This window comes from Cynara cardunculus, assembly GCF_001531365.2.
Source record: "Cynara cardunculus var. scolymus isolate 2C chromosome LG 7, CcrdV1, whole genome shotgun sequence".
Taxonomy (NCBI): domain Eukaryota; kingdom Viridiplantae; phylum Streptophyta; class Magnoliopsida; order Asterales; family Asteraceae; genus Cynara; species Cynara cardunculus.
In genome coordinates, this window is record NC_037534.1 from 9746051 (window position 1) to 9758041 (window position 11991).

Below are 11991 nucleotides of genomic sequence, written 5' to 3' on the forward strand. Positions count from 1 at the left end.
TGTCCACCGTTAATCGGATGACAAAATCCAATATCCAATGGAAAAGTGGATCGGATCGGATTCATCTAAATTAATTGGATTTCAACCGATGAACACTCCTACTCTATAATTCTATTTTTAATTGTTAATTTCTAAATCCATATTTATGTACTCTGACTAATGTTTTAGGCTACCATAAATTAAGGTTGCACATATTCTAATACAATATTAACATAATATAATGTGTTAACATAATATTCATATAATATGAAAATACTTTCACACTTTCTCATATTCTTAGGAACACTCAATTTTACTATATGATCCTATATAACAAACCCCCCCCMCCATATATATATATATATATATATATATATATATATACTATATTATAAAGCATTTGACAAAAATTCTTAAAAACTATTTTTTATGCATGAACCACTGTATATTGATGCATATTACTTAAAATTCAATATTACAAGTAAATTATGCATAAATACAACCTATTAAAGCTCCATGTTTGAATCCGGTGTAACTAACTGCAGATAAACATAATCAAACAGAGAATATAACATCTCATTTTAAAATATAAAATATCTAAAATATAATTAGGATAATTATCGAGTTCTAACAAAATAATTAATTATTATCTTTATAAGAAAATTATATTATTAAACCAAATATAAATTACTTCATTATTGAAACTAAATTAAATTATAATAGAAAAATTGAATTAAAAAATTACACAAAAAATAGAAATTTTAAATAGTTAATTTGATACTAATATCGATGTATTTTTGTTAAATTTTTATGATATTTTCAAATTTATATTTTATTCAAAAATAAAAAATCATTGCTTTTTCAAAATCACATAAAACCATATTATAAAATCAACTGAAATAAAGAATAAAATGAAATATTAAAATCAAGATGTTTTTTGCTACATTGCGCGAATACATTTCTAGTATATATATATCACAATAAAATTTACCTCTTCAAAACTCTTAATTTTTTTAAAAGAAAAATATAATGTATTAAAACAATATTGCATACAACTTTTTTTTAATTTTTTTTAATAATATTTCTATTTTACTCATTTTATAAACAATAAGAATGAAAAATTGAAAAATATGGCAAAATATTATATTTCAGGCTATATATTCTATAAAACTCACAACCAACGATAGACTCTTGCTCTCAAAATCATAAAAATTCATAAAATAAAATTAAAAGAGACGAAATAATGACGTATTATGTTATATTGCATGAGTACACCTTCTAAAACATACAATGTTGACATGACATCTCGTCATATCAGTATTTATGCATTCCTTTTTCCTCAAACATTCCCTTTTATTTTAGGTTTTATATTTAATCTAAAACTTTTACTCTTCATCTTCTAGCGTTACAATTTTTTATCTTCTACATCTCTCTATCATAAACTTTTTTACTCTTCATCTTCTACCGTTACAATTCATTTTCTTCTACATCTCTCTATCATAAACTTCTTTGCTCTTCTCCATCTCTTGATCCCGATAAGAAATTATGGATTGAAAACAAATAATTAAATATCTTTTAACTATTTTATTTTTTTAGGGGCCGTTTACCAAACACTTACCCGGTAAAATTCAATACTATTATTTACTTATTGGGTAAGATTTTAGTCAACAACGACTTTCTATGCGAAAATTTACCCGGTAAGAGCTAAGCGTGGTAAAAGTCATTGCTCTCACTTACCGAATATCACTCTCAGTCCTTGCCTCGGGTAAGATTTTTGCTCTTTATCATATTCATCCGATAAGGTAATATAACTTGATAAGCGCTTACCTAAGTAAACATTTGATAAACGGACTCTAACTCTAAATTTTAATAAGGTATATTAATATTTTTGTTATAGTAATGATGAAGCACCTATATATATTGCTTGTCTCCACTAAACCACATAAAGTTGAAATCAAAGCGGTATAGGAGGGAAAAGGAGCCAACTAGAAAATTGAACAAAAGGTCCCCTTTAAAATTCATAAAGAGAAAAAAAAGGGTTTTACCTTTTAGGGTTCACATCATTTCTAATTTCTTGGGAAAATAAAACTAGTGAAAATATTGTGACAATGTATATAAATAGAGGGGTTGTTTGTTTACCTTTTAATTGTTTTATTAAAAGACATCATCTAAATCGTTAAGAGATGAATCTTGTTTGACAAAGAAAAAGTTTGTCTCTGAATGGTTCTAAAACTCTCTGAATGGTTTTGTATCTTAGGTATCCCTTAACTATTCATCACTCTAATTTCATTCTGAGTAATTATCAAATAATTATATTTCATTTTGCACTATATTATGAGAGTCTTTTTATCATTCTGACCACTTAATCATTCTGCACCAAACCATTCAGCAACTGCTAAACAGCCCCTTACATTTATCCGAAATCATTATTGTTATTTTCCATCGACGAAAATGTTGTTTTCGTATTTTGACAATATTATCATATTTTGACAATACTTTTCACTTTCCCTCATTACATTTTTCCATCCTTAATCGAAACCGTTACTCTAACCACAATTTTTTATTGAAATCAATCAAAAAACCCAAAAAAATTATTCGAAATCGACAAAAACACTAAAAAATTTCTCGAAATCAACCAAAAAACTTTAAAAATCCATCGAAACGTTGTAATCAGGTTAAAAACACATCGGACGATTTTGCGGGCCATTGGTCTACCTTAAAGGTGACCCCAACTGAACAAAAATCCTGGATCCGCCACTGTTGTGAAGTGTCGAGAAGAGAGTTTATGATCTCCCAAATTGATCTCTAAACACTAAGTTGACTTCTTAAGATTGACAGGGTCCATTTAACCTATCTCTCGGTAGAGTGCATTTTGTCAGATGATGTTGAAGCTATTTTTAAGCACAATTAGCTGATTCAAACAAGGATTGTCAACCTATGTCTTTTTTTTATGCAACCAGTCATTCCGTTGGTGAATAAAAAGCATTCCTCATCTTTTTACGTTTTCGAACATTTTCATTCTCATTTTCGTTTCCATTCCATGAAACAGACTAAATATTCCATAAGACTTTTTGGACATAACCTAACGACTACGAGTCTAACCACTGTATTTTGGATATCAGTTGATACACACATGACAGCATTTTTCTCGACCAAATATATATTCTCGAATCTGTTAAAAAGAAAATGTTGGGTGTAAATGTGTTTTAGTCACAAGAAAGTAGAAATACAAAGAGCAATGATGGATAAATCTTAAGTGCAAATCTCTTATGTGGTGAAAGATATCATTATGATGATGGTTGAAGAGGCCCCAATTTGAGTATTTGACTTTTGGCATGAACAAAAGTGAAAGTGGAGAGAAAAAAGCCATGAACCTTTTTGTCACACTTCCTCCAAACCCCACATCTACCCACCATTTCTTTCAAGTCCCAAACTAACCCATAATATAGTTATCATCTCTTCATTTACACACATTAATCTAACCTCACTTTACTTACCATAAAGATCAACAGATATGTCAATCAGTGTTGTGGTGGAGTGGTTAGTACCTAGGCAGTTCATAGCGCTGAACCCTGGTTCGAATCCCTCTACGCACATCCTACGCGACATTTACCAAAGGGGTATGCTTAGTCCTGGATGTGCCTGGGATTAGTCGAGCTTCAGCTCGGATACCCTTTCAAAAAGATCAACAGATATTTACATCTAACCATTGTATCATGTTATTTTGTTAATGCATACTTAAAAGAGTATCGACTGTAGTAGAAACAGGGAAGGAACAGATGAAGTTAAAAAGCATAGTACAACAAAGGGTTGAAGGTTTCCTTCATGAAGGATAGATCGGTTTTCAAAAAAGGATATGTGTGATTCAATTTAATGTTGTATATTGGTGTTTTTGGGTGAAAATGTAATTTCATGTTTAAATTTTGTAAAAGTGGGATTTAGCTATATCTATACTATATTATAAAATATTTGACAAAAACTATTAAAAACCATTTTTTATGTATGAAGTACTGTTTATCGATGCACATTACTTAAAATTCGAGATTACAAGTAAGTTATGCATAAATACAACTTATTAAACCTTCATGTTTGAATTTATGTAACTAATGCAGATAAATATAATAAAATAGAGCATAAAAATTTTATTTTAAATATAGAAAATCTAAAATATAATTATGATAATCATTGAGTTCTAACAAAATAATTGATTATTATATTTATAAAAACTATATTATTAAACCAAAAATAAAAAAAATAAATTAACGAAATACAGAAAAACGAAAAATTTTAAATAGTTAGTTTGGTACTAATATCAGTATTTTTTTTCATTTTTTTTTATATTTCATGATTATATTTTATTCAAAACTTAATAACATTATTGTTTTCTTAAAACCACATAAAACTGTATCATAACATCGACTAAGACAAACAAATAAAATAAAACAAAACATCAAAATCAAGATGTATTTCGCTGCATTATGCAAATACTTTTATAATACATTTATAGAGCTATTATCTTTATTTTGAAATATTTAAAGTAATTTTTTGAAAGCAATCAAATGTACAATTTATTATTTATTCTTTGGGTTGCAATCTATTTCTTTTAATATTTTATTCATACAATATCTCTTAATTCTTTTTCAAAACGACAGCGTTTTCAATTATGATCAATTTTTTTTTTCCAATCCTATCGAATCAGTAATTATTACTTTCATAAATTTTCTTTCTCCTGTTTAAAAAAATTAAATTTTGATTAAAAGTTAAACGTTTTTAATAAATTATTAGAAGAGTATTGACGCAATGCAACGAGATACATCTTCATTTTAATATTTCGTTTTATTTTTAGTCTCTATTAATATAATACCGTTATGTGGTTTTGAGAAATATAATTTACTTTCGTATAGAAATAAATTTAAAGATATTAACTATTTAATTTTTTTCTTTTATTATACAATTTTTTTAATTCAAATTTTTATTATAATTTAATTAAGTGTAATAACAAAGTAATTTATTTTTGCCTCAACAATATAATTGTTATAAAAGTAATGATTTTATTAGAGCTCAAAGATTATCTTAATTATATTTTAAATTTTTTATATTTAAAATAAGATATTTATTTGCAATTAGTTATACGAGTTCAAAAATATAGCTTTAATAAGTTGTACTTACGCACAATTTACTTGTAATCTTAATTTTTAAATAATATACATTAATAAAAAATACTCTATGCAAAAAAAAATGATTTTTAAAAGTTTTTGTCAAATGCTTTATAATACAATATATATATATCTTAAATCCAACGTTATATTTTTTTGAGACCAAAACTATTTTAAAGGATAGAATAAAAAAATAAAAAGATACACAAAATAAATACATCAACAACATATTTGTGATGTAGAAATTGCAATGTGGGGCTTCAAATGTTAATTGATTGATGGTAGCCATTGATTAAGCATTGGTGGTGCTGCTGCAATTATGGTTGTTTTTTCCCCTTTATTTATTTATTTAATAATAATAATAATAATAATAATAATAATAATATTATTATTATTATTATTATTATTATTATTATTATTATTATTATTATTATTGCTGTTGTCTTATTATTTGGGTATTGATTTTGATGGGATAATCACCTTAACATGATGGCTTCTCTACACTTCTAATTTTTTTGCGATAACATCAAATCTTTGGTTTGCATCATTGTTTTCGAAGGATTTGAATTAGATTTAAAATCCATTCATTTATAAGTCATCTTTGGTTTGTAGGATTTGGATTGAGATTTTTTTTTTTGTAATTATTTATTTGTTTTATAAATAATTTTTTTATTGATAAATTACCTTTTCTATATCAATTTCTTCAAAAGTGTATATCATTCATTTTCTCAAAACTATATATTTAACCAACAAATCTGTTCATCCAAAATACATATTTAACCACAAAACTTATTCATCCAAGATGCATATTTAACCACCAAACCTGTTCATCTAAAATGCATATTCAACCAACCTATTAATCCAAAATTCATATTTAACCACCAAATCTATTCATCCAAAATGCATATTTAACCAATAAATCTATAATCCAAAATACAATTTAACCACCAAATTGTTCTTCCAAAACCACACATTTAGCCAGATTGCATGTTTGCATTGTCACCTCGAACATTGCTAGTTGCCAAGACATCATCAGACTCGTCATTCATGTGTTGTGTTTGATCTTCCATACGCACCTCTTCTTCCACCTCAACAAAATATCTTGCTCTATTTCCTTGAGCCCAATCTTTTCCACATACAATACAAAGATCCTCATAAAAAGGATATGCTTTGTTCTTCCATTTTCCCGCCCTTTTATGGACCTATTTCATAATAGAATAACATAAATATACATATAACTATAATTATATTTTACGCAAATATAAATAACAAGTTTTTTTAGCTTGTACCTGAAGATACGACTCCCAAACTTGGTCTTCAGCAACCACACAATGTTTTACACTATCATATCCGAAGCCGCTAGTATATGAACCATTTATCATGTCATGCACAACAATCCAATCTTTCTTCATTATTTTTAACTTTGATTCAACGTTTGGTTTTCCTAAAATATCGGAGCCCGACAAAGATTCTTTTAACGCTTGTTCAAGATAAGTTAAATAACCCGATTTAAAGCCATTATCGGCTTTAAATGCTCCCGTATTCACCATGGTAACTAAAGCTTCAACAAGTTTTGTTTCTTCAATATTCGTCCATACTTGATAATTTCTAATTTGACTCGTCATACCTATAAACATAAATGAATCATTTAAAATACAACATTAATTATCCATGTCCAAACTCCATAATTTTCATTATAAACAAACATTAGATTTAAACAAACATTAGAAGTATGAGTTAGACAAACATTTGAATCATACATATTAATTGGTAGCATTCCAAGAAGCAAACATATATTGAGCTAAAGTATCTCTAAATGCAGTCCACTCATTTGAAGTACCAATAATATTTATATTATCCCCGTCTTCGACTCCAAGGTCTCCGGTTCCCTCATCCACTTCACCTTCATTGTCAAGTGGATTTACTGGCATTTCTTGCATTATAAAATTGTGGAGGAGACAACATGCCATAATGATCCTTACTTTTAAATCAATAGGATAATACGAGTTATCTATTAAGATTCCACACCTTGCCTTTGACATACCGAAACATTGTTCAATAACATTCTCGTCGATGAATGCTTCGTATTGAAAAATTCTTTGGCAGTGGTTGGTTGGTGTCCATCACGCCAATCATTTAAATGATATATTTGACCCCTATAAGAAGCTAAGAAACCCTCTCCATTTGTGTATCCGACATCAACCATGTAATAACCTAATATTAAATTGAGTTAATAAACCATCAAAACTTATACTTGTTAATATATAGTAAACTATCAAAATCTATATCCAATCTTGAAACTTTTAATCCATGAGGCCTAAGGAGAGCATCTCGAAGCACTCAACCATCAGCAGTTGACCCCTCCCATCTCCGTAACACATATATAAATTGAATATCTTGTGAGCACACCCCTAGCACGTTTGTCGCAATATCATTTTTTCTTTTTATAGAGAATAATGAGCCTGGTGGTAATTTTCAGCTATAAAAGCATGCCTAGGAGTCTGCTAATTTGGCCATTTTAGGGCGATGTACCTAATTTGTATGCCTAAGCCATTTGTATTAAAAAAGCAGCCAACTTGATCACTAAAAATTAGAACATGAACTCATAGTGAGTGACTAAGTGGTTTGTGGATCTTTTCCAAATTCAATAGCAACACCCCATCAGGGAATGAACTTGAAAATTCAAAAAAGCAAGAAGCATTAGTCTAAAGATCTTTCACTGCATATTATAGATTAACTTACATTTCAAATCTACAATGTTAGTTAAAAGTTACGTTTTCTGAAAAGAAAACAAGTAATGTAAGTAGGATGAGAGAAGATCGAAAAGAAAAACAGTGAGAGGGGATTGTACAGATTAAGAGAAGACGACGATGATTCACCTGTTGTGTGATGAGAGAAGACGATGATGCTGGTACATTCCGAAAACACATAACCATCACAACATTTTGAAAGTTAGATCCCTCCCCTTTTTACCTTATAACTCATTACCAGGATCATAAAACAAGAAGAAACCCAATTTGTTTCCATGTTGTCATCGAAAAAGAGGCAAAAACAAGGTTTTTTTCTTTCTTTGGAAGTTGGATAGGTTGAGAACTTTTGAGTATCAAAGGTGGATAGATTGATGTCAGTAGATATTTGGCTTCCTTATGCTTTGTCTTCTAGGAATTTGATCAGGGTAATTTGACTGCAATTGCAAGGCATGGAATAAAAGGGGAAGAGGGATAGTTTGGAGTAAAAAACGTTGTACTTAGGGGTCGTTTGGTTTGATGGAATGGTTTTGAGGGATTTGGATTTCATAGAAGGATTTGGAATTTTTGGTGTGATGAATTTGGAATGGAATGGAATTCCATTTTTATAAATAATTTATTAAAAAATAATAATAAATAATTGAAATATCTTTTTGTTAATGAGTTATTAGAAAACAAGTGTTTTAGACAAATTATAAAACATTATTATATAGAAATTCTACGAAATCTCGTGAAATCCCAACCACTCCTGTGGGATTTCAAAATCATATGTTTGAGGAATATCAAATAAATCCTAGGATTTCAAATCCGAACAATCTTGCAAACAAAACATGGACTGCAATTGATTTGAAATCCAAATCCCTCCAAATCCATTCCATTCCTGTAAACTAAATGGACCCTTTGGGGGGGGGGTGTTTGGTTCACATAATGAAATTTGATGGAATTGGAATCCATCAAAGGAATTTGACTTTGAAGAAATTGGAATGAAATTTGACCACGCATTTGGTTGGTAGAAATTGGAATAAAATCTCTCAAAAGAATTAGAACAATCGTCTTTGTTTGCACTATCGCACCCATCGCCTTGCCCACACCCTACCAACCACCATGTCACTATTGTTGCCGTCACAGCTATCACCCTGCCCCACCCCTATCCAAAACCTGTCCCACCATCCCAACCCTTCCCCCACCACTCTTGCTCACCCCTACTCCATAGGTGGGGGTTGTTAGGGGCAGGCAGGGTGGGCGAGGTGGTGGGGGTGGGCTAGAGTGGGGTAGTGGGTGGTAGCTGTGAGGACTATAGTGGTAGGATCGTGGTTAGTAGTGGGTTGGAGTAGGGTAAGGTGGGGCGGGGTGGGGGCGGGACAATGGGTTGGGTAGGGATAGGTGGCGGGGTGGTAGTTGTGATTGGGATAGTGGTCGGGTGGCTGGGGCCTGAGAGTGGGTGGGTATGACGACAATAATAGTGGCATGGTTTTTTGGTGGTGGGTTGGGGTAGGATGAGGTGCGGAAGAGTGGCGGTTGTGAAGGCGACAACAATAATATGGGGGTTAGTGGTGTNGGCGAAAGTAGTGGTGTGGTGGTGGTGGGGGGTCAGCGGTGGGGCATGACGAACAATAGTAGCATGGTTGTGGCGTGTGGTGAGGGAATTCAATTCCTTCCATTATGCCAAGTAATGATGAATTCATTAATTTGTAGAATTCAATGGAATTTGAAGAATTTCATCCCTTTCAAGAAATAAACCAAACAAAGGAATTGAAATTTAGTCAAAGAAATTTGTCATTTCAATTCCCTCAAATTTCTTCGAATTCCACGAACCAAACGACCCCTCAGATGATTCTATTTATATATATATATATATATATATATATATATATATATATATATATATATATATATATTTCATATGGAAATGAAAACATTGGATTCATTTATTATGTTCATAAATAAAATATATATAATTGAACACAATTACTTTTTTTATTATGTTCATGAAAGCATTTCTTTATGCTTTAAACAAGTAATGTTACGAATGTAATTTACGTTTACAAAAGCATTATATGTTAAATTTATATTCAAGAAAGTATATATCATATTTTCAAAATAAGCTATTACTTTAGAACATCTATCATGCAAGCACTTATATTTGAAGGTTAACATGCTAATTTTTCGTCATTAAGACAGTTTATCAGAACATTTATCAAACAATTTTTTTATCCAACATTAAATAATACAAATTTAGGGGCCGTTTACCAAATGTTTACACGTGTAAGTGAGATCGACGACTCTTACTACGGTAAGCGCTTAGCGGGTAAATTGTTGCATACGATGTCGTTTTTGTGGACTAAAATCTTACCCGATAAGTAAATGATAGTGTTAAATTTTACCCATAAACGTTTACCGGGTAAGTATTTGATAAACAACCCCTAAATATTTTCCAACAAATCAATCAATATCTAAAACCAACCCCAAAGTATTCTAATACAATTAATAATAAAAGGTTGATTTCATTAAACACGTAGTTATTATACATAACATATTCCAGAGATTCCACACATTAACTCTTACCAAACCCTAATATCTTACTAACGTTGACGGGTGGTTGATTTCAAATCAATTTTTTTTGACTTTTCTGGTCAATAAACCCGGATAATTTTAGACTGTTTTTCCATCTCCGTCATCATACTTTGCTTGAAATAAACAATTCTTTCAAAATAAAGTATTTATTTTTGTCCTTTTTTTTGCCAGAAACGACAATTATGTTGCAAAAAACAGTAAATATGATGATATAAAAACCGACCACCACTGACACTAGGTCAAGGCCATCTTGGTGCAACCCTAACCTTCAAGCCATGTTTCATGTAGAGAATGATCGAAACGTTAGGAGCTACAACATGACCTTTGACCATTTCAAACTCGTAGTTGTGTAAAATGGTTGCACCTACGGCCTTCATTTGGGTGAAGGCTACATGTTTTCCGATACATGTCCGTGGACCAGCATTGAAGGACAAGAACTTGTATGATGGCTCATGTCGTATTGTTTGTTTGTCAGTAATCCACCTCTCCGGTTTGAATTCCAAGCTATCATCACCCCAGATCGTTTCCATTCTCCCCATGGCGTACAACGAAAATAAAATCTGACAATTAATACGTAGCAATGAACTCAGAAGAAAACGACATTTGTTATATTACAAATTAACCATCATGTTATATTGTGTAAGAATCAATTATTTAGATGTTAAGCGCATAACAAGATATATATATATATATATATAGAGAGAGAGAGAGAGAGAGAGAGAGAGAGGGGGGGGGAGGGAGAGAGGTCAAGGAGAAATCCCTAAAAACTGAGGAATACTCTGGTAAGCGTCATCTGGATGGTATGCACATATACATACAAGTAATTGAAGTTGTTATTTTTTTATGCACATATGCATGTTGCAAATTAATTGTATAAACATGTGCATACCGTCCAAATAAACATGTATCAGGATGTACTTTAGCTTTTATTTTTTACGATTTTGTCTGAACCTGACTATATATATATATATATATATATATATATATATATATATATATATATATAAGATCTATATATAATACATTGAGGGGGGGTCAAACGAGAATAATGTCAAAACAAAAAGGCACGAGAACACTTATATCACATATGATTTCAACATAAAATGACATGTGATTACAAGATATGATCAATATAAGTGTGTGAGCGACCTTTGCCCCATGACCTGACCAAGTCGTCCATAATCACATGTGATTCAATATAAAATCATATGTGATATAAGTTTTCTCGTGTTTTTTATTTGAATTTCGTTTGAACTTTGAACCCCTATATTATCTATACCATATTATAAATCATTTGATAAAAACTCTCAAAAAATCATTTTTTATGCATAAAATACTGCTTATTAATGCATGTTACTTAAAACTCGATATTACAAGTAGATTGTGCGTAAGTACAACTTATTAAAGCTCCATATCTGAATTCGTGTAACGTTAACTAACTGCAGATAAACATAATCAAATACAAGATAAACATCTCTTTTTAAATATAAAAAATCTAAAATATAATTAGGATAATCATTGAGTTCTAACAAAAT

At 30.3% G+C, this 11991-nt stretch overlaps 2 protein-coding genes across 2 annotated transcripts in view; both read right to left on the reverse strand.

Moving 5' to 3' along the window:
• Positions 1–6109: 6109 nt before the first annotated feature.
• LOC112515154 (uncharacterized protein At2g29880-like) lies at positions 6110–7066 on the reverse strand. Its single transcript, XM_025121830.1, has 3 exons — positions 6976–7066; positions 6425–6762; positions 6110–6337 (listed from the first exon to the last, which is right to left on the reverse strand). Exons 1-3 carry the CDS (start codon positions 7064–7066, stop codon positions 6110–6112), a joined length of 657 nt encoding a protein of 218 aa, XP_024977598.1.
• A 3310-nt stretch (positions 7067–10376) lies between these two features.
• LOC112515953 (alkane hydroxylase MAH1-like) overlaps positions 10377–11991 on the reverse strand; it is a 4501-nt gene continuing 2886 nt past the window's right edge. The window contains exon 2 of the mRNA XM_025122938.1: positions 10377–11016. Within this exon, the coding sequence (XP_024978706.1) occupies positions 10696–11016 (321 nt within the window). The 3' untranslated portion in view covers positions 10377–10695. The remainder of the gene's footprint in view (positions 11017–11991) is intronic.